General features: G+C 43.3%; 1 protein-coding gene across 1 annotated transcript; it reads right to left on the reverse strand.

Annotated features, from left to right (window-relative positions):
• Nucleotides 1-296: 296 nt before the first annotated feature.
• On the reverse strand, nt 297-8,314 carry il12a (interleukin 12a). The gene is made up of 6 exons (XM_067994671.1): nt 8,230-8,314; nt 7,889-8,055; nt 7,510-7,611; nt 7,354-7,413; nt 7,157-7,261; nt 297-1,341 (listed from the first exon to the last, which is right to left on the reverse strand). The coding sequence occupies exons 1-6, from the start codon at nt 8,252-8,254 to the stop codon at nt 1,156-1,158; spliced, it is 645 nt and encodes a 214-aa protein (XP_067850772.1). The 5' UTR covers nt 8,255-8,314; the 3' UTR covers nt 297-1,155.
• Between the last annotated feature and the right edge of the window lie 16,108 nt (nt 8,315-24,422).

The raw sequence follows: 24,422 nt of genomic DNA on the forward strand, positions 1-24,422 counted from the left end.
CAAATCTATTTTATATAAAACAGATGCCGAGGAGGGAGTTCTTTGAGGCCTCTTGATATCCCTAAAGCACTGGAATCGTGCTGTTTATAACGTTATCCGTAAAGCATTTGATTGTGTTACTGGTGCACAACTTTTTCCAACTACTTGATTGCAGATTCATTGTTTAGTTTTGTGACAGTTCGCTAAATTGAGTACACAAACTCATGCAGCATAGACATTAAATATGTGCTGGTTTTATTTCAACAGATGGATGGTATAAAATCATATAGTATTTCTGAATAAATGCATACTAGATCCAAAATGATTACAGAACTTCAAATGTTTTAAAGGGGCCATGGTCTAAATATAAATAACTGCATTTCCATTTATCTCTAAAATATTACAATAAACATTTTCTTTACATAAAAATATAAATTCTGACATTTTCTCTATAAGACAGTAATGTATAATAAATGCAAAAAGGCACTGTCTTAGCATATATGTGTAACTAAAAATCTTGTATAGGGTGCAACTTCCTGTCCACCAACTTTATACTCTGTTGTCAAAACCTTTTGGTCATGCTTTTGTGTCAACGTTTGCCATTGTAAATTTCTATGTTAACACTTCCCATTCAATTTTGCTATGTCAGCTGTCACAATGTAGTTGCAGGGTCTGGCCACTAGGTGGCTCTATAGAGAGTTTCTGGAGCGTCTCTCCAAACTACATCTCCATCTTGTATATAAAAGAAAACTTATATTCATCAACTGACCGTGGGCAATGCCACAGGCAATTTACTTGTGATTAATATATTTTAACAAATACTTCTTTAAAAATTCAGCACAGGTCAGTGTGAATATTACAAATTTTAAAGGAAAATCATTAGTAGAAGAATATAAATCTATTTAATAAGAGAGCTATGTATTTTCATTAAAAAATTTAAAAATTGTCTCTTCTTTCCATGCTAATGAACTTTCTGGCCCAGCTTCCTGACAAGATGTATCTTTCCCACAGAAAAAGATGGATAAATAATAAATAAATACTTAAATAAATAAATTTTCCTGAGAGGAGTGTTGTGTTATCATGGATAAAATTTGATATAAATAGAAAAGTAGTTCAAAAAAAGAAAAGTTGAGGGACCACAACAAATTGTGTGGAGAATATTTACATTTTGCACAGTTACAGTTTGGTGTCATTCAGATAATTCATCACTCTGTTGATTGTGATAGTCCGCAACTTGAAGGCCTGCAGAATTTTGCACAAATCCATCCTCTGGGGAAAGTCGATGACACGTTTCTCTTCATCTTCTGTTGTTGAGCCGCCTTCAAAATATGCATCTTCATAGGTTGTGTCAGGATTAAGAGCCTATGAAAAGAACACAAACTGACCATAATTAGAAAACTGATTTTGTATTATAAACACATATTTGCTTAGGAATAGAATCATAGAATCATAGAAGTTACAACATGGAAACAGGCCCTTCGGCCCAACATGTCCATGTCGCCCAGTTTATACCACTAAGCTAGTCCCAATTGCCTGCACTTGGCCCATATCCCTCTATACCCATCTTACCCATGTAACTGTCCAAATGCTTTTTAAAAGACAAAATTGTACCCGCCTCTACTACTGCCTCTGGCAGCTCGTTCCAGACACTCACCACCCTTTGAGTGAAAAAATTGCCCCTCTGGACCCTTTTGTATCTCTCCCCTCTCACCTTAAATCTATGCCCCCTCGTTATAGACTCCCCTACCTTTGGGATAAGATTTTGACTATCGACCTTATCTATGCCCCTCATTATTTTATAGACTTCAATAAGATCACCCCTTAACCTCCTACTCTCCAGGGAAAAAAGTCCCAGTCTGTCTAACCTCTCCCTGTAAGTCAAACCATCAAGTCCCGGTAGCATCCTAGTAAATCTTTTCTGCACTCTTTCTAGTTTAATAATATCCTTTCTATAATAGGGTGACCAGAACTGTACACAGTACTCCAAGTGTGGCCTCACCAATGCCCTGTACAACTTCAACAAGACATCCCAACTCCTGCATTCAATGTTCTGACCAATGAAACCAAGCATGCCGAATGCCTTCTTCACCACCCTATCCACCTGTGACTCCACTTTCAAGGAGCTATGAATCTGTACTCTTAGATCTCTTTGTTCTATAACTCTCCCCAACGCCCTACCATTAACGGAGTAGGTCCTGGCCTGATTCGATCTACCAAAATGCATCACCTCACATTTATCTAAATTAAACTCCATCTGCCATTCATCGGCCCACTGGCCCAATTGATCAAGATCCCGTTGCAATCCCAGATAACCTTCTTCACTGTCCACAATGCCACCAATCTTGGTGTCATCTGCAAACTTACTAACCATGCCTCCTAAATTCTCATCCAAATCATTAATATAAATAACAAATAACAGCGGACCCAGCACCGATCCCTGAGGCATACCGCTGGACACAGGCATCCAGTTTGAAAAACAACCCTCTACAACCACCCTCTGTCTTCTGTCGTCAAGCCAATTTTGTATCCAATTGGCTACCTCACCTTGGATCCCATGAGATTTAACCTTATGTAACAACCTACCATGCGGTACCTTGTCAAATGCTTTGCTGAAGTCCATGTAGACCACGTCTACTGCACAGCCCTCATCTATCTTCTTGGTTACCCCTTCAAAAAACTCAATCAAATTCGTGAGACATGATTTTCCTCTCACAAAACCATGCTGACTGTTCCTAATTAGTCCCTGCCTCTCCAAATGCCTGTAGATCCTGTCCCTCAGAATACCCTCTAACAACTTACCCACTACAGATGTCAGGCTCACCGGTCTGTAGTTCCCAGGCTTTTCCCTGCCGCCCTTCTTAAACAAAGGCACAACATTTGCTACCCTCCAATCTTCAGGCACCTCACCTGTAGCGGTGGATGATTCAAATATCTCTGCTAGGGGACCCGCAATTTCCTCCCTAACCTCCCATAACGTCCTGGGATACATTTCATCAGGTCCCGGAGATTTATCTAGATTATCAAATTATTTATTTAAACTGTAATTAACTCTGAAATGAATAACTGATTAGAAGGTTTCGCATTTAGAAACTCATAGGTAGGCAATAAAATTCAAGATATGCATAATAAGGAATGAACATTTATATCTTTGATTAAACAGAACTTAACTGCATATCTAATGGATATAAACATTCTCCAAAGAAGATATAACAAAAAGTGATTGTAAAAATAGAAGCAAATTCAAAGAAAATAGACAGGCAACAGAAAAGTGAAATAATAAATAAAAGTAAATGGAAAGAGGTGAAAGAGAAACTACAGAAAGGAGACAATAGAAAAAGACACAGAAAAAGAGATAGAAAGGTGCACAGCCAACAGTGCATGGGACACACAGTAAAATGGGATTGGATGGGGTGGCAATAAACGTATGAACTATAGACCACAAGTGAATTAAACAGACAATGCTGCAAACATGCAGCAACAGCAAGTGAAAGGTTAAAGTTCCCTGAGTCCTGATGAAGGCTTACATCCCAATCATTAACTTTTTTTTTAACCCTCGACTGGTGTGTTCTTGGGTGCACACTGGTCGGATAGACCAGAGTTACATTGTTCATCTGCTCAGGTGAATTTGTTGAATTTGTTGCTGACTTCTTGGGCCTGTGCATATGATTGACATCAGCAATTGACAGGAAAGAAAATTTGCAGAAATGTGAAGCAAAGTGGAGTTGATAAAAGTAACACTTATTGAGCTCCTTAGGGGCATTGCTTATTCAATTCATGGAGTCCTGCAACATGCTGCTCTATATTCAAATTCAGGCAAACTCAAGCGTAAGGCAGAAGGGATGTGAAATCACCTACAGGAGGTGGTTGTGCTCCTCCCCAGTGGATGCTCTTACACTACGGCCAGGAATGTCCTTGGGAGTTCTCTGAATCGTAACTTCGGCAGAAGATTAGTGGAAACCCCATTTATGTGTTTTATCTGGGGTTTCCGATGATCTTCTGCTAAATTTACGGTGGGCGATCAGGAGAACTCCCGAGAAGATTCCTATCTTACAACTTCCGTGCGATTGTGGAGCTGATTCCACTTCACAGAGTGTCACATTTTGGGAATTTTTGACCATTCTTATATAAAAAGGATTTGGAAATGAATTAGTCACGGGTTTAGAATGTTCCTTTACAGCACATGCTGAAACAGCTGAGACTAAGAAGAGTTTATATTGTTAACAACTCAGGTATTGAAGATGTGTTTGCACAACAACCAGGGACAGTAGTTAATTTGTTATCTCATTTCAAGCTTCCAAGAACATTCACACCCATTATCATTGTGATGACCCTTTCATTTCAGTCCTGCATGGGTTATCTGTCGAGAATCCACTCTTTGGGCAGGGATGGGGGAGAGGTATTTGGTTCTGTTGACAAGTCTACTGGTAAATTAAGGAATGGGGAAGAAGTCGGAGAGACAATCTCCCCCCCTACCGTGCCCAGAAGCAATTAAAAAAGGAGAGAAAAACCCACATGGAAGGTAAGCATGATCTGCAGAAAGGCAAGAATAAACTAGGCAGTTTATTGTGAGACTAGTGTCGATCAAGCCCATTCAAGCCTTTGTCTGTTTTGGCGCTAAGATGTTATAAAAGTAAGTGTATTTAGAGCATTAACCAGGACAGAGCTGCATGGCTTATTTTCCTTACCCGCGAGGGGGAGTTTGCAGTTAAGTAAAGTGAGATTTGATTATAACTGTTACTCTGTATGTTCACTTGCTGTCTGTAAAATAAAGCAGCTTAATAATTTGTATCTGGCCTCATCTCATTAAAGTATTTTCAGTCCTGCTACTGAAAGATTAGAGGAGGATACGTGTGAATAACACAGCATCTAGTTCAGATCACAAGGGGTATTATTGTTACACCACTGGGTTACGCAATCACATGATTAGATATTGGGCAGTAAGGGAGAACTCTTGAACATAAGACACAGGGATGGCTTATGGGAGTGGCCAGTACCACTGAATCTGAGCAAATATCTAAAGTAGATCTGAAGTTTATAACAGTGTCACTAAAGTTGTGGTGTAAATCTGGAGCCAGGACTTTGAAACACCGTGGGTTAATACCACACGCAGTGTAACTACAGTGCAGTGTGAAACTAGACATAAGAAGTTTCTGGGAGTCCTTTGGAGCTCCAGAACACTTTTTAAATTTACCTGGAATCAATTCAAATGTTTACACAATGCAGACACTGCTGCCCACACTGTCTAAACATTTAAATCTTAACAGCTGAGAGAGGAGCTCTGCACATGCATACAAGTTTGGGCAGCAGAACTTAAGTCTCAGTCAGGCATTGTAAGTGGGGTACTGCCTGGCTCAAACCCTGAACTGCAGCTACCAACAACAACATCTACTTGCATTTATATAGTGCCTTTAACATAGAAAATGTTCCAGAGGCATAAGGAAAATGGACATTGAGCCAAAGAGGGAGTGATTAGGAGGGGTGACCAAAAGCTTAATCAAATAAAATGGGTTTTAAGGAGGAGAGGGAGGTGCAAAGCTGATGCATTTAGTGAAAGAATTGCAGAGTGTGGAACCTAGGTGGCTGAAGGCATGGGCCAGCAATATTGGGTCAAGGGAGGAAGAGGTATGCAGGAAAGATCGGAGTCAGACTAACAGAGAGCAATGGAGAGGGGGTGTTGTAAGGCTGGAGGAAGTCACAGAGATAGGGAGGGGTGAGGCTGAGCAGGGTTTTAAACACAGACGTGAGAATTTTAAATTTGAGACACTGGAAGACCAGGAGACAGTGTTGCTCAGTGAGGATGGGTGAGCCAAACTTGGTGTGGTACATGTTATGGGCAGCAGAGTTTTGGATGAGCTGTTGTTAATGATGCATGGAGGATGGGAGGCTAGCAGAAGAGCATTGAGGTAATTGTGTCTGGGGATGAAAAAGGACATGACTGAAGGTTTCAGTGACAGATGGGCTGAGGTAAGAGCAGAGGTAGCTAACATTATGGAGGTGGAAATAGGTAGGTGTAATGGAGAGGATTATGAGGTCAGAAGCTTAGCTCAGGGTTGAACAGGGCACCAAGGTTGCAAACAGTCTGGTTCAGACTAACACAGTGACCTGGGAGGAGATTGGAGTCAGTGATGTGGGTGCAGAGTTTGTGGTAGGGCTGAAGACAAATGCTTTGGTCTTCCCAATGTTTAGCTGGAGGGAGTTATGGCTAGTCCAAGACTGAATGTCAGACAAACAGTCTGACAGCACAGAGTCAGTGGAGGGGGCGAGAGAGATAGCGGAGGTAGAGCTGGGTGTCATCAGTGTGCATGTGGAAGCTGACTCTGTTTCTCTGAATGATGGTGCCAAATGGCAGCATGTAGATGAGGAAGAAAAGGGGGCCAAAGATAATACATGAAGGGAAATGACAGGAGATGACAGTGTGGGGGTGGGAAGAGAAGCCATTGATGCTCCAACTATGATTAAATAGGTAACAGTGGAACCAAACAAAGGACAACAGAGGAGAGGTGTTGGGGGGAGGATAGGGTCATTCATGCCAATTTAATGCTGTGGGAGAGGCAGAAACCCGATTGGAGAAATTCAGACATGGAGTTGTTGGAGAGGCAGGCACAGATTTTGGAGGTAGCAACACGTTCAAGGGCCTTGGAAAGGAAAATGAGGTTGGAGATAGGATGGTAGTTAGCCAGGTTAGAGAGTTGAGGAAGTTTTTTTTGAAGGCAGTTTGGAAAGTTACTGGGGCAGTGCCTGAAAAGAGGGAACCAATTCCAACATAGGGTAAATTGAGAGCCAGGAAGTGAAGTTAAGTGATCGGTTGGGGCGGGGGGGGGGGGGGGGGATGAGGTCAGGGGAGCAAAAGGTACGTCTCATGGATGGAATGAACTTGGGAGAGGGGGAGATGGAAATGGAGCAGAAACCACTCGCGGGTGGGTTGTTCCCTGTACTAGGCTGGTGATTCGGATAACTAATCTGAATCCGAATTTATACTTTCAGTTTTGCTTCGGTGTGAAGTGGAAAACGCCCCATACTGATACAAATGTGGTAATACAACCGCAGGATCTCTCTCTAGCATGCCGTCGACCTACCTTATATTTCCAATTTTTATCTCGGAGTTCCAGCACCCACTCACTTTTTATCCTTATCCTAAACGAATTAAACTTTAGTTTTTGGTGAGCGGTAAATTTACCTTCAAGAGATGCGCGATGTTCTTGCACACGTTACTGGTGATATGGGTGAAATTCTGTAGCTTGGCTTGGTAGATTTGTAGATCGGCAGTAATATTTTGAAAGCACTGTGGACAAAAATGGTTACGGTTTAATGTTAGATGCAATTTCATTTCAGTAGCTGAGCTCAGAATTGAATGAAGCATCTGCAGTCATATACCTGGCTGGATGAGGGACGGTATGTTTGGGGTTCCTCACTCTCCTCGCACCCACGGGACTCCTACAGATTCACATAAGAAGTCAGTTTGAAATACATCAGCCAAGAAAGAATAGTTCTTATGTGACACATATTTCCAGAGACTGTCGCTGCCCTCACCTGGTCAGGGGAACAGGTCCAGACGGTGCTGGTGTGATTCTCAGTGATGTCTTCGAGTACAAACACAGTGTCGGTGCAGTTAAACCCCCCGGTCACGTCGGGCTAATAAAGAATAAGATAGCATCTTCAAAAATGCACAGACGGCCAATGTGTAGAAAACAATTAAATTTTTCCCAGTTGAAATTAACGAGCCGCAGATAAAACAACATTATTGCAGGGCACGGGTGCTGGTGTGGAACACCAATAAAAGATAAGGTAGTGTCCCAGCCCTGTCAGCATTAACTTGTAGAGATTTATAAAGAATATTGATCCTCTTTACAATTCCCGCTTTCCCTGCTTGAACCGCGCACATTGCAAGAATGAATTATCCAGTACTTACGTGCGTTAGACTCTCTGTCACATCGTTAAGCAGGTGCTTTGAAATACTTAGGCATTTTCCTACATTTATTTTATGTTGCTCATTAATCGCGGCCCCAGCAGAGAAACAGGAGAGGTGAATGGAAATCGTTAAATAGATGACCGCTTTGCACAGTCTAGGAGTCAAACCTGCAATTACAAAAGAAAGCTTCAAAGATCTGTGGTGGCACTTGTCCACTCCATGGGTTTAATCGTGTAAATCTTTCCTTTAATATTATATTGAAATTATATCGAGTTTGATGATACTTATAGAAAGCAGACACCGTCTGAGATTCCAATAATTCGCAAAATGTCTAAACTTACCACCGGCTTTTGGTAAGAGTGGCATCGTGTCCGAGCAAACTGTTCGAGTTTAAGTTGGTTTGTTGAGTTCCGCTGCACTATCTGTGCCTGTGTGTCAGACACCGTGTCTGCTTGTAAATATATACAGCGCCCAGTCTATATACTGTCGGCGGTGCATTGACGGGAATCCCCCAGTCACTTTCAGAAGTGGAGTAAATCTAGGACAAGCAAAAATTCCTTGAGTGTGTGGGAGAGCGGCAAACACATCCCATTTTACTAGGTTAATTTTCATGTTGTTTATTTTCACCTGTCATTCTGTAAGTACTTTTTTCTCTTTCTTTTATTTTCCTTTTGGTTTTGTCTCTATTTACTTTCGGATTTCCCCCCCCTCACCCCCCTTATTTTCTATTTTACTTCACTATTTATTTTATTTCCTGTTTGCATTTCTTCAAGTTTCCTTCTTTCATCTTCATTTTTTTTTTGCCTAATTTCTTCTTTGTTCGGTCCTTCGTTTTATTTTCCTCTTCCTATGTCACAGAAAGACATCGGGGCGCAGAGCTCGACCGTCCGAGAAAAGTGCCAAGTGTCAATTTTCAAACCCACACTACGCGCAGGACAACACACTGGAGAATTTCGGGACACTTTCGTCGCAGGGGCCTCAAAATGCCTATTTCTAAGTTTCCTTTTAAATAAGCATCAAGTAAGTTTCATTGATAACGCAAATGAATCTCCCCAAAAGCAGGTTTCACAGTTAAGTTAAAACTGCTCACCAAAGGGGAAAAGTTTTTTTTTAAGTTTGAGTTTCCCTTTGAGGATTTTTAAAGAAAAATAAAACAAAAATAGATTTCCAAAACCCATCGCACTGATTTTTAATAAAATGGAACCTTGTCCATTCTGGAAACTTTATTACTTTTAATTAAATGTAGCAGAAAAAAATAACTTTTCATTCTTAAAGCCTATTCTAAGTAAATGGCTATGTGTGTATTTGTTTTAATATGAAAGTTTACATTGGTAAATAAGCCTAGACGTTACTTAACAAGTTACCTGCCATTTTAACAGAGATTGTAAGCCATTTATATATCACAAGCCATTATTTATAAGCGGTGGAGTGTAGAATATATTTTCTTTTGCCAGAAAAAGTTGGTATGAACTAGTACTATTCATTTGACACCACAGAGCTTCCACTGTATCATGACTGAGGAACGCCATACCAACCTGCTAACTATTGGTGTGCTAATACTGGCAACAATAATTTCTACCCTGAATAAAAAGCGCAATACTGCAGATGCTGGAAATCTGAAGCAAAACCAGAAAATGCTGGAAGTATTCAACAGGTCAGGCAGCACGAGTCAAGACAGCACAAGTCGTCATTTCAGGAATGGGACCTTTGCTCTGAGGAAGAGTTCAATACCCGAAACACCAACTTTTGTTCTCTGCACAGTGCTGCCTGACTTGCCGAGTACTGCTAGCATTTTCTGTTTTTGTTTTTGTAATTTCTACCCAAATGTTTATCAGATGATTATTGAATGATTACAATTGCTTTCCACATTCCTTATGTTTAGTTCTGACCACTTTTAACAAATTTAAAATTGTCTTTTAGTAATTGAATTTCAGTTCCTAAAATTACTTCTTTTCATTTTATATTTTCCTTAAAGTTAAGGTCTCCAGTGTACGCTTAGCTCATTTGGTAGCATTTTTGCCTCTGAGTCAGCAGGTTGTGCATTTAAACATCATTCTGGGACATCAAAATCATGAAGGGATTTGATAGAGTAAATTAGGAGAAACTGTTTCCAGTGACAGAAGGGTCGGTCACCAAAGGACACAGATTAACGTAATAGGCAAAAGAACCAGAGGCAAGATGAGGAGAATGTTTTTTACGCAGTGAGTTGTTATGATCTGGAACGCACTGCCTGAAAGGGTGGTGTAGGCAGATTCAATCGTAAGGGATTATTATTAATCTGCCTACACCACCCTTTCAAAAGGGAATTGGATAAATATTTGAAGGGGAAAAAATTTGCAGGGCTATGGAGAAAGGGCAAGGGCAAGGGAATGGGATTAATTGGATAGCTCTTTCAAAGAGCCGGCACAGGCATGATGGGCCGAATCGCCGCCTCCTGTGCTTTATCATTCTTTGATTCTGTGTTAACTGAGGCCCCGTCTGCCTGTCCAGGTGGATGTAAATGATCCCAGGGCACTTTTTCAATGAAGACCCATAACATTGCCCACCTCTGCCCCTGCCTCAGCTCATCTGCTGCTGAAACCCCCATCCATGACTTTGTTACCTCTAGATTTCACTATTCCAATGCTCTCCTGGCTGGCCTCCCATCTTCCACCCTCCATAAACTTGAGCTCATCCAAAACTCTGCTGCCCGTATCCTAACTCGCACCAAGTCCCGTTCACCCATCACCCCTGTGCTTGCTGACCTACATTGGCTCCAGGTCCGGCAATACCACCATTTTAAAATTCTCATCCTTGTTTTCAAATCCCTCCATGGCCTCACCCCTCCCTATCTCTGTAACCTCCTCCAGCCCTACAACCCTCCAAGATCTCTGCACTCGTTCAATTCTTAGCTCTTGCGCATCCCAAATTTTAATCACTCTACCATGGCTGCCGTGCCTTCAGCTGCCTGGGTCCTAAGCTCTGGAATTCGCTCCCTATATCCTCTCCACCTCTCTACCTCACTCTCCTCCTTTAAGACACTCCTTAGAAACGACCTCTTTGACCAAGCTTTTGGTCGCCTGCCCTAATATCTCCTTATGTGGCCCGGTGTCAAATTTTGTTTGATAATGCTCCTGTGAAACGCCTTGGGACCTTTTACTACTTTAACGGCAACTACTTAAATGCAAGTTGTTGCTGGTGTCTGCGAATGTGCATCAGCAGCAGTTGCCGCAGCCCAAACAGGAAATGCTGGAAGTATTCAACAGGTCGGGCAGCATGAGTCAATAGAAGCTGCAGCCAATTGGTATTAGTGGATTTCTGGGCTGCCGGTGCAGGAATAGAGCCCTGCAGAAAATGTTTTCCAATCAGAGAGTGGCACTCAAAGTGTGATGTAAGAAGTTTAATGTGACAGACAGGAAATGCGCTCAATCATACCATTTTCTCTCTCTCTCTCTCTCTCGTAAACAATTTTACAACACCAAGTTATAGTCCAGCAATTTTATTTTAAATTCACAAGCTTTCGGAGATTTTCTCCTTCCTCAGGTAAATGTTTCAAGATCTCCTTGAAGCCTACGCATTTATACATATTGAATAATACATGGTGTTTACAGACTGCCCCTGCAACTGCCCGTTGCCAAGGCAATCACCGTGTTCAGACAGAGAGGTGTCATCTGCAGAACCCCCGAATACACATTCAACAAAAAAACAAACAGGGAAAAAAAACAGAGAAAAAAAAACACAGAGAGAGGCAGAAACATCCGGAAGGCAGAGAGAGCCAGCAAATGACCCATTATATTAAAAATAGATAACATTTGTTCGCTGGTGGGGTAACGTGTAGCGTGACATGAACCCAAGATCCCGGTTGAGGCCGTCCTCATGGGTGCGGAACTTGGCTATCAATTTCTGCTCGACGATTTTGCGTTGTCGTGTGTCTCGAAGGCCGCCTTGGAGTACGCTTACCCGAAGGTCGGTGGATGAATGTCCATGACTGCTGAAGTGTTCCCCGACTGGGAGGGAACCCTCCTGTTTGGCGATTGTTGCGCGGTGTCCGTTCATCCGTTGTCGCAGCGTCTGCATGGTCTCGCCAATGTACCATGCTCTGGGGCATCCTTTCCTGCAACGTATGAGGTAGACAACGTTGGCCGAGTCACAGGAGTATGAACCATGCACCTGGTGGGTGGTGTCATCTCGTGTGATGGTGGTATCTGTGTCGATGATCTGGCATGTCTTGCAGAGGTTACCGTGGCAGGGTTGTGTGGCGTCGTGGACGCTGTTCTCTTGAAAGCTGGGTAGTTTGCTGCGAACGATGGTCTGTTTGAGGTTGGGTGGCTGTTTAAAGGCGAGTAGTGGAGGTGTGGGGATGGCCATAGCGAGGTGTTTGTCCTCATTGATGACATGTTGAAGGCTGCGGAGAACATGGCGTAGTTTCTCCGCTCCGGGGAAGTACTGGACGACAAAGGGTACTCTGTTGGTTGCGTCCCGTGTTAGTCTCCTGAGGAGGTCTATGCGATTTTTTGCTGTGGCCCGTCGGAACTGTCGATCGATGAGTCGAGCGTCATATCCCGTTCTTACTAGGGCGTCTTTCAGCGTCTGTAGGTGTCCATCGCGTTCCTCCTCGTCTGAGCAGACCCTGTGTATTCGCAGGGCCTGTCCATAGGGGATGGCCTCTTTGACGTGGTTAGGGTGGAAGCTGGAAAAGTGGAGCATCGTGAGGTTGTCCGTGGGCTTGCGGTAGAGTGAGGTGCTGAGGTGCCCGTCTTTGATGGAGATTCGTGTGTCCAAGAAAGAAACTGATTCTGAGGAGTAGTCCATGGTGAGCTTGATGGTGGGATGGAACTTGTTGATGTTATCGTGTAGTCTCTTTAGTGATTCCTTGCCGTGGGTCCATAGAAAGAAAATGTCGTCGATGTATCTGGTGTATAGTGTTGGTTGGAGGTCTTGTGCAGTGAAGAAGTCCTGCTCGAACTTGTGCATGAAAATGTTGGCGTATTGGGGTGCGAATTTGGTCCCCATGGCTGTTCCGTGTGTTTGGGTAAAGAACTGGTTATCGAAGGTGAAGACATTGTGATCCAGGATGAAGCGGATGAGTTGTAGGATGGCTTCCGGAGATTGGCTGTTGTTGGTGTTGAGTATTGATGCTGTCGCAGCGATGCCGTCATCGTGGGGGATACTGGTGTATAGTGCCGAGACGTCCATCGTGGTGAGAAGTGTTCCTGGTTCAACTGGTCCGTGGGTACTGAGTTTTTGTAGGAAGTCTGTAGTGTCGCGACAGAAGCTGGGGGTTCCCTGTACGATGGGTTTCAGGATGCCCTCGATGTATCCAGAGAGGTTCTCACACAGGGTTCCGTTGCCTGATACGATGGGACGTCCGGGTGTGTTGGCTTTGTGTATCTTTGGGAGGCAGTAGAAGTCTCCCACGCGGGGATTACGTGGGATGAGAATGCGTAGGATGCTTTGAAGGTCTGGATCGAAGGTCTTGATCAGTTTGTTGAGCTGGTGGGTGTGTTCTTTGGTCGGATCTGCGGGTAACCGTCTGTAGTGTTCCTGGTTGTCCAGTTGTCGGTATGCTTCTTTGCAATAGTCTGTTCTGTTCTGTATGACTATGGCTCCTCCTTTGTCCGCTGGTTTGATGACGATGTTGCGGTTGGTCTTGAGAGCGTTGATGGCGTTGCGTTGTGCTCGGGTGACATTCTGGACTGTCTTCTGAGTGCGGCTGATGAATCTGGCATTGACGCATTTCCTGACAGCTTGAGCATACATGTCCAGCTGTCAGGAAATGCGTCAATGTCAGATTCATCAGCCGCACTCAGAAGACAGTCCAGAATGTCACCCGAGCACAACGCAACGGAACCCTGTGTGAGAACCTCTCTGGATACATCGAGGGCATCCTGAAACCCATCGTACAGGGAACCCCCAGCTTCTGTCGCGACACTACAGACTTCCTACAAAAACTCAGTACCCACGGACCAGTTGAACCAGGAACACTTCTCACCACGATGGACGTCTCGGCACTATACACCAGTATCCCCCACGATGACGGCATCGCTGCGACAGCATCAATACTCAACACCAACAACAGCCAATCTCCGGAAGCCATCCTACAACTCATCCGCTTCATCCTGGATCACAATGTCTTCACCTTCGATAACCAGTTCTTTACCCAAACACACGGAACAGCCATGGGGACCAAATTCGCACCCCAATACGCCAACATTTTCATGCACAAGTTCGAGCAGGACTTCTTCACTGCACAAGACCTCCAACCAACACTATACACCAGATACATCGACGACATTTTCTTTCTATGGACCCACGGCAAGGAATCACTAAAGAGACTACACGATAACATCAACAAGTTCCATCCCACCATCAAGCTCACCATGGACTACTCCTCAGAATCAGTTTCTTTCTTGGACACACGAATCTCCATCAAAGACGGGCACCTCAGCACCTCACTCTACCGCAAGCCCACGGACAACCTCACGATGCTCCACTTTTCCAGCTTCCACCCTAACCACGTCAAAGAGGCCATCCCCTATGGACAGGCCCTGCGAATACACAGGGTCTGCTCAGACGAGGAGGAACGCGATGGACACCTACAGACGCTGAAAGACGCCCTAGTAAGAACGGGATATGACGCTCGACTCATCGATCGACAGTTCTGACGGGCCACAGCAAAAAATCGCATAGACCTCCTCAGGAGACTAACACGGGACGCAACCAACAGAGTACCCTTTGTCGTCCAGTACTTCCCCGGAGCGGAGAAACTACGCCATGTTCTCCGCAGCCTTCAACATGTCATCAATGAGGACAAACACCTCGCTATGGCCATCCCCACACCTCCACTACTCGCCTTTAAACAGCCACCCAACCTCAAACAGACCATCGTTCGCAGCAAACTACCCAGCTTTCAAGAGAACAGCGTCCACGACGCCACACAACCCTGCCACGGTAACCTCTGCAAGACATGCCAGATCATCGACACAGATACCACCATCACACGAGATGACACCACCCACCAGGTGCATGGTTCATACTCCTGTGACTCGGCCAACGTTGTCTACCTCATACGTTGCAGGAAAGGATGCCCCAGAGCATGGTACATTGGCGAGACCATGCAGACGCTGCGACAACGGATGAACGGACACCGCGCAACAATCGCCAAACAGGAGGGTTCCCTCCCAGTCGGGGAACACTTCAGCAGTCATGGACATTCATCCACCGACCTTCGGGTAAGCGTACTCCAAGGCGGCCTTCGAGACACACGACAACGCAAAATCGTCGAGCAGAAATTGATAGCCAAGTTCCGCACCCATGAGGACGGCCTCAACCGGGATCTTGGGTTCATGTCACGCTACACGTTACCCCACCAGCGAACAAATGTTATCTATTTTTAATATAATGGGTCATTTGCTGGCTCTCTCTGCCTTCCGGATGTTTCTGCCTCTCTCTGTGTTTTTTTTTCTCTGTTTTTTTTCCCTGTTTGTTTTTTTGTTGAATGTGTATTCGGGGGTTCTGCAGATGACACCTCTCTGTCTGAACACGGTGATTGCCTTGGCAACGGGCAGTTGCAGGGGCAGTCTGTAAACACCATGTATTATTCAATATGTATAAATGCGTAGGCTTCAAGGAGATCTTGAAACATTTACCTGAGGAAGGAGAAAATCTCCGAAAGCTTGTGAATTTAAAATAAAATTGCTGGACTATAACTTGGTGTTGTAAAATTGTTTACAATTGTCAACCCCAGTCCATCACCGGCATCTCCACATCATCTCTCTCTCTCAATAGAGAGAGAGATGAGGATAGAGAGACACAGCAAAAAGAGAGGATAAAATGAGGGAAGGGGACGAGAGAAAGTGAAAACGGGGGAAAGAAAGAAAGTGAATGGGAAGTGTGAGAGAAAACGAAGGGGAAAGACAGAAGGAATGGAAACGAGAAAAGGGAGGGGATTAGAGGTAAAGGGAAGGGGACAGAGAGAAGAGAAATGGAATAGAAGAGAGAGAAAAGGTAATGTAAAAGAGAAAGGAGGAGATAGAAGGGGAGAGAAAAATGAAGGGGGATAGGGAGAGAAAGGGAATGGGATAGAAAAGAGAGGTAGGGAAAATAAAATAAAAGGGAGGGGGCTAGAGAGAAGAGGAAAGAGAGAGAAAGCGAGAGATGAGGAAGACTGAAAAAGAGAATGGAAAAGAAAAAGGGAGGGGCATAGAGAGAAAGAAAGAGACGGGAAAGAGATGAGAAAGAAATGGAAAGAAAAGAATAGGCAGGAATAGAGAGGGAGAAAGGGAAACAGAGAGGGAAAGTGTGGCTTGGTTCAGTGGCATCACTCTTGTCTCTTGAATGGATGCTGAGCCATTGTGAGGGAGTTAACAGAAATGACTGATAGTTTGATTGGAAAAAAAGGTTTTAAGAATATTTTTAAAGATGGTGAAAGAAGCAGAGGAGCAAAGAGGTTTAGGGAGGGAGTTTCGGAGATAGGACCAAGATGGGCCAAAGGCTGCGCCCCCCAGTGGTAAGGTGAAGGGAAGGGAAATGCACAGAAGTCCAGTCAGAGGACTGAAAGGTATGAGGGGGATATAAGACTAGAGAAGATTGCTGAGATAGGGTGGGTCAAGGCCATGGAGAGTTTTGAAGATGAGTACAAAGACTGTGAAGTTGGAGGACAGGAAGATGGAACCAGTCTAGGTCAGTTAGCAGTGATGGGCACATGGGTCTTCGTGCGAGATTGGGAATGATCAATTGAGCTTTGGACAAGTTGGAATTTAGGAAGTGCATAGGATGGGAAGCCAGAAAAGAAAACACTAGCGAAATTGAATCTAGAGGCAACAAAAATGTGGAACAAGGTTTCAGCTGCAGTGGAGGTGAGGTAGTGCTTCCCACAGGGCCAGATTATCTAATTACTTCTCTGACCTCATCTCATTTAAAAAAAAATCAATACCATATTTGCGACACTATTGTCACAGTCCAGACCCAGACTGCTGGTCAAATGAATCCAACTTGAGCTTGTAGACAAACTAAACCCAATTTTATATTGGTGCTGAAAGCTAGCAAATGATGTCCTGATATTAATGTAGGTCCCTTACAGTCAGAAACGGGAGAATTTATAATGGGGAACAGGTAAATAGCAGAGCAATTAAACAAATACTTTGGTTCTGTCTTCACAGAAGAGGACACAAATAACTTCCCATAAATGCTAGGGAACCAAGGGACTAGTGAGATGGATGAATTAAAGGAAATTAGTATCACTAAAAAAATAGTGCTGGAGAAATTAACAGGACTGAAAGCTGATAAATCCCCAGGGCCTGGTAATCTGCATCCCAGAGTACTAAAAGAGGTAGCCATGGAAATAGTAGATGCATTCGTTGTCACCTTCCAAAATTCTATAGATTATGGAACAGTTCCTGCAGATTGGAGGGTGGCAAATGTAACCCCACTATTTAAAAAAGGAGGGAGAGAGAAAACAAGGAACTACAGAGTGGTTAGCCTAACATCAGTAGTAGGGAAAATGCTAGAGTCTATTATAAAGGATGTGATAACAGGACATTTAGAAAATATCAATGGGATTAGACAAAGTCAACATGGATTTATGAAAGGGAAATCGTGTTTGACAACCTACTGGAGTTTTTTGAAGATATAACTGGTAGGATTGATAAGAGAACCAGTGGATATGGTTTATTGGATTTTCAGAAGGCCTGTGATAAAGTCCCACATAAGAGTAAGTAATCTTACAACACCAGGTTATAGTCCAACAGTTTTATTTGAAAATCACAAGCTTTCGGAGGCTTTCTCCTTCGTCAGGTGAGTGTGGAATTCCTTGAAGGTTACCGCATATATAGTCAGAGAACAATGCCTGGTGATTACAGATAATCTTTTCAACTGCCCATTGTCAAGGCGATCAGACAGAGAGACAGTAAATACAGGACTACTGAATATACAAATGGTCCGAACCCAAAGACAGAGAGAGAGAGAGAGAGAGAGAAACATCCGAAAGGAAGAGAAAGAGAGAGAATGACCAGTTGTATTAAAAACAGATAACTTTTTTTTCCCCTGGTGGGATTACGTGTAGCGCAACATAAACCCAAGATCCCGGTTGAGGCCGTCCTCATGGGTGCGGAACTTGGCTATCAATTTCTGCTCGATGATTTTGCGTTGCCGTGTGTCTCGAAGGCCGCCTTGGAGAACGCTTACCCGAAGATCGGTGGCTGAATGTCCTTGACTGCTGAAGTGTTCCCCGACTGGGAGGGAACCCTCCTGTCTGGCGATTGTTGCGCGGTGTCCGTTCATCCGTTGTCGCAGTGTCTGCATGGTCTCGCCAATGTACCATGCTCCGGGGCATCCTTTCCTGCAACGTATGAGGTAGACAATGTTGGCCGAGTCACAGGAGTATGAACCATATACCTGGTGGGTGGTGTCCTCTCGTGTGATGGTGGTATCTGTGTCGATGATCTGGCATGTCTTGCAGAGGTTGCCGTGGCAGGGTTGTGTGGTGTCGTGGACGCTGTTCTCCTGAAAGCTGGGTAATTTGCTGCGAACGATGGTCTGTTTGTGGTTGGGTGGCTGTTTGAAGGCGAGTAGTGGAGGCGTGGGGATGGCCTTAGCGAGGTGTTCGTCGTCATCGATGACATGTTGAAGGCTGCGGAGAACATGGCGTAGTTTCTCCTCTCCGGGGAAGTAATGGATGACAAAGGGTACTCTGTTGGTTGTGTCCCGTGTTTGTCTTCTGAGGAGGTCTATGCGATTTTTCGCTGTGGCCCGTTGGAACTGTCGATCGACGAGTCGAGCGTCATATCCCATTTTTACGAGGGCGTCTTTCAGCGTCTGTAGGTGTCCATCGCGTTCCTCCTCATCTGAGCAGATCCTGTGTATTCGCAGGGCCTGTCCATAGGGGATGGCCTCTTTGACGTGGTTAGGGTGGAAGCTGGAAAAGTGGAGCATCGTGAGGTTGTCCGTGGGCTTGCGGTAGAGTGAAGTGCTGAGGTGCCCGTCTTTGATGGAGATCTGTGTGTCCAAGAAAGAAACCGATTCTGAGGAGTAGTCCATGGTGAGTTTGATGGTGGGATGGAACTTGTTGATGTTATCGCGTAGTCTCTTCAGTGATTCTTCGCCGTGGGTCCAAAGGAAGAAAATGTCGTCGATGTATCTGGTGTATAGCGTTGGTTGGAGGTCCTGTGCAGTGAAGAAGTCGTGCTCGAACTTGTGCATGAAAATATTGGCGTATTGGGGTGCGAATTTGGTCCCCATGGCTGTTCTGTGTGTTTGGGTTTCCGTGTGTTTTGCCGGCCCACATAAGAGGTTAGTGTGCAAAATTAAAGCACGTGGGATTGGTGGTAATATACTGGAATGGATTGAAAATTGGTTAACAGACAGGAAACAGAGAGTAGGAATAAATGGGTATTTTCCGGGGTGGCAGGTAGTGACTAGGGGAGTACTGCAGGGATCAGTGCTTGGGCCCCAGCTATTCACTATATATCAATGATTTGGATGAGGGAACCAATGATGATACAAAACTAGGTGTGATTGTGAGTTGTGAGGAGAATGCAAAGAGGCTTCAAGGTGATTTAGACAAGATGAGTGAGTGGGCAAATACATGGCAGATGCAGCATAATGTGGATAAATGTGAAGTTATCCACTTCGGAAGGAAAACAGAAAGGCAGAGTATTATTTAAATGGTAATAGGTTGGGGAATGTTGATGTACAAAGGGACCTGGGTGTCCTTGTACACAGTCACTGAAAGCAAACATGCAGGTGCAGCAAGCAGTTAGGAAGGCAAATGGTATGTTGGCCTTCATTGCAAGAGGATTTGAGTATAGAAGCAAGGATGTCTTACTGCAGTTACACAGGGTCTTGGTGAGACCACACCTGGAGTATTGTGTGCAGTTTTGGTCTCCTTACCTCAGAAAGGATATACTTGCCATGGAGGGAGTGCAGCGAAGGTTCACCAGACTGATCCCTGGGATGGCAGGACTGTCATATGAGGAGAGATTGGGTCGACTCGGCCTGTATTCACTAGAGTTTAGAAGAATGAGAGGGGATCTCAGTGAAACGTATAAAATTCTGACAGGAATAGACAGACTGGATGCAGGGAGGAAGTTTCCCCTGGCTGGGGTGTCCAGAAAGAGGGGTCACAGTCTCAGGAAAAGGGGTAGGACATTTCGGACTGAGATGAGGAGAAATTTCTTTACTCAGAGGGTGGTGAACCTGTGGAATTCTCTATCACAGAAGGCTGTGGAGGCCAAGTCACTGAATATATTTAAGAAGGAGCTAGATACATTTCTAGACACAAAAGGCATCAAGGGGTATGGGGAGAGAGCGGGAATATGGTATTGAGATAGAGGATCAGCCATGATCATATTGAATGGCACAGCAGGCTCCAATGGCTTATTGGCCATCTCCTGCTCCTATTTTCTATGCTTTTAAATAAATGAAATGCAAAAGTGCTGGAAGATGTTCAGCAGAGAGTTCCAGTGATGTAAATACGAAGAATGGCGGTACAATCTACTCAGCGATAAGTCACGATTATTATTATCATAATAATCTTTAGTATAATACATTCATCAACGGTCACTGCACCATTTTTATTTTGCTTCCTAATTTTCCCCACTCAATGCCATGCCCCATTCCATGGTTTACCACACTGTGTAACACATCGGTTAATACAGCATCATTCCACCTTTGGGAGAAAAGCATCATTGGTGCTTATGGAGATTTCATTGGCCTGCTCTGTCCACCCTTAGGTCTCATTCATAGAATCAACAGGCTTGGGAAAAGGAAGGAAAAATACTAAATATAAATATGTTTCATTTTAAAGGCTATGTTTAGATTGTATATGAAGAGAAAGATCATACACTCGATTCCAATATATTTTTATTTACTGGATAAATAAATATTTTCAGACTGGAGGGAAGTATACAGTGGTGGCCCCCAGGGGTCGGTATTAGGACCACTGCTCTCTTTGATATATATTAATGACCTGGACTTGAGTATATAGGGTATAATTTTAAAGTTTGCAGATGAAACGAAACTCTGAAATGTAGTAAGCAGTGAAGAGGATAATAATAGATTTCAGGAGGACATAGACAGACTGCTGAAATGGGCAGACACATGACAGATGCAATTTAATGCTGTGAAGTGATGCATTTTGGTAGGAAGAATGATGAGAGGCAATAGAAACTATGTGGTACAATTTTAAAGGGGGTACAGGTACTGAGAGACCTGAGGGTGTACATACACAAATCTTTGAAGGTGGCAGGACAAGTTGAGAAGGCTGATTTTAAAAAAAACATACGGGATCCTTGGCTTTATAAGTTATACAAAGCCCTGGTTAGACCGTGCCTGGAGTATTGTGTTCAGTTCTGGGCACTGCACCTTAGGAAGGATATATTGGCCTTGGAGGGAGTGCAGCGTTAATTTACTAGAATGATACCTGGACTCCAAGGGTTAAATTATGAGGAGTGATTACACAAACTAGGGTTGTAGTCCCTGGAATTTGGAAGATTAAGGGGTGATTTGATCGAAGTTTTCAAGATATTAAGGGGAACTGATAGGGTAGATAGAGAGGAACTATTTCTGCTAGTTGGGGAGTCTAGGACTAAGGGACATAGCCTAAAAATTAGAGCCAGGACTTTCAGGAGTGAAGTTAGAAAACGCTTCTACCCGCAAAAGGTGGTAGAAGCTTGGCAGTCTCTTCCGCAAACGGCAGTTGATGCTGGCTCAATTGTTAATTTTAAATCTGAGATTGATAGATTTTTGTTAGCCCCATATCCCTTAATACCTTTGGTTAAGGTGGGTATATGGAGTTAGGTCATAGATCAGCTATGTACTCATTGAATGGCGGAACAGGCTCGAGGGGCTAAAAGGCCTACTCCTGTTCCTATGTTCCTATAAATAGAGGCATAGAGTACAAAAGCAAGGAAGTTATGCTAAACCTTTATAAATCAATGATTAGGCCCCAGTTGGAGTATTGTTTCCAACTCTGGGCGCCACACTTTAGGAAGGATGTCAAGGCCTTAGAGAGGTGCAGAGGAGGTTTACTAGAATGGTACCAGGGATGTGGGACGTCAGTTATGTGGAGAGACTAGAGAAGCTGGGATTCGTCTCCGTTGATCAGAGAATGGCTTAGGGGAGATTTGTTAGGTGTTCAAAATCATGAAGGGTTTTGATAGAAACTGTTTCCAGTGGCAGCAGGGTCGGTAACCAGAGGACACAGATTTAAGGTGATTGGCAAAAGAACCAGAGGCGAGATGAGGAGAAATCTTTTTTACAAGGAGAGTTGTTATGATCTGGATTGCGTTGCCTGAAAGGGTGGTAGAAGCAGATTCAATAATAACTTTCAAAAGGGAATTGAATAAATACTTAAAGGGGAAAAATTTGCAGGCCAATGGGGAAAGGGCAGGAGAGTGTGACTAATTGGATAGCTCATTCAAAATGCTGGCACAGGCACGATGGTCAGAATGGCCTCCTTCTATGATAAATGCTGCTTGACAGATAGGAACGATCTCTTGTTTTTATATTTTTCATCCTCAATAATAGTCCATAAATCTAGTATTATTAGAGACTACATTCAGAATTGACAGCAGAACCTTAGCAATTTTGAGTATCAAACAGGAGAATATGGGAACAAGTCAAACTGACATGAATAGGGAAGAGTGGAAATATTGATACTAACCACAGATAATAAACCCACGTTTCTATCTTTGTCGTCCAGTTTGAAACTGGAAACTGCTCTTGGGTTTGGGAGAAAGAATAAGGAGAGGAAATACACACTAAATGGAAAAACTTTAAAGGAGAAGAGACAAAAGAATTAGGGGGTCAGATACACGAATCTTAAAAAATGTGAGGATGTTGATAAAGCTGTGAAAAAAAACACATGGGATCCTAAGTTTTATAAATAAGAGCCAAGAATACAAAAGGAAAGAGGTATTGCTAAACCTATACAAATCATTGGTTAGATTGCAATTAGAATATTGTATTCAATTTTGGGTGCCTCAATTTAGGAAAGGTGTCAAGACTATGGAGCGGGTAGAAGAGATTTATTAAGATGATATTAGAAATGGAAAGCTTTAGTTATGAGGAGAGACTAGAGAAACTAAGGTTCTTTTTACCAGAACAGAGAAGGGTAAGAGGAAATCTGACAGACGTGTTCATCATTGAGAGGTTTTGATGAGGTAAATAGGAATAAAGTTCCACTGCACTGGTTGGTGAGTCAGTAACTAGAGGGCATACATTTAAGGTCATCATGAAAAGAAAGAAGAGAGAAGTTAGGAGAAATCTTTTTATGTGCAGTTGTTAAGACATGGAAGCAACAGTGTAAGCAAAATCCATAATAGCTTTAAAAATGAAAAGGGATAAATAATTGAAAAAAAAACAGTATAGGGAAAGGGCAGGGAAATAGGAGTCCTAGTGCAGGTGTGATGGGCCAAATGGCCGCCTTCTGTGCTGTATCCTTCAATGATTCTATTCTATGTATGCTGTGAGCATTGTATGTCATCAACAATAGGATCTAATATAATTTTCCTTTGTGAATAAAATTTGGAAATTAAAGTTACATTTTATTAAATTACCTTGAATTTTATTAATTTGGGGTAGCATTAAAACAAACTGCCTCCTATGGAACAATAATTCCCCTGAATTGACTCTAGCCTCTAAACCTACAAAGAAATATACATTGCAGTATACATTATCTCCATATGCTGTTAGCAGGCCAGTTAAACATCTTACACTGATCCTATTCTCTACGGCTAGTACCTAAGTATTTTTCAAGTTTGCACCAGGATATCAGTAGGATCTGGGGAATTTCTAAACATCTTCTGGATACTCCCTCCTTGTTTGGTTGAGGGGTACTGGTTCCCCTACATTATAACAGTGACTACATTTAAAAAATACTTCATTGGCTGTGAAGTGCTTTAGGATATCATGAGGTCGTGAAAGGTGCATTATAAATGCAAGTTGTTTGTTTGTTTCTTTGGACACCATCCTCAAGTCCTCAAAAATATGAATTTTCTTATGGTACACCCAGTCCTTTGCTACAGTATTTCAGAACTGCCAAAAATCCCCTTGATCAGTGTGTGAGGAGCTTTATGGATCTTCCATTGTACATTGGCCAGAATGTGTATATGACTTCCTGGCATTGAAGTACCCTGCCAAGGGAGATTGCCCAGATTCAGAGGTTCAGGCAGTTTGCACATTTAGGGTAAATCGTGGATTTGTTTATTTCAATCAGAAGAAATGCTTGACACATGGCAGAGGTGAAGGAGTTGTCCACCTGCCCTGTCCAAACATTCTTGTGCTTTTGGATTTGAAAATTGTTTGGCTTTTTGTGACATTTTCTGGCTCCATGTTGCTATTTTTAAAAAAAAAGTTCTATTCACCATGTTTCCGCACATGAATAGATTGATGCCTCTCTAAACATGGAGCTCTGGCACAAACTGTTACTTTTCCTCATAGAAAACTTGGTCGAAATTACACTGTGCACAATAGCGGACAAATATTTACCATAAAATATTTAAAATAATAGGCCGGAACTTGTTGAAAAAATAATGGCTTGTGAACGACGTGTGCC

Source organism: Heptranchias perlo, chromosome 13 (genome assembly GCF_035084215.1).
Source record: "Heptranchias perlo isolate sHepPer1 chromosome 13, sHepPer1.hap1, whole genome shotgun sequence".
Taxonomy (NCBI): domain Eukaryota; kingdom Metazoa; phylum Chordata; class Chondrichthyes; order Hexanchiformes; family Hexanchidae; genus Heptranchias; species Heptranchias perlo.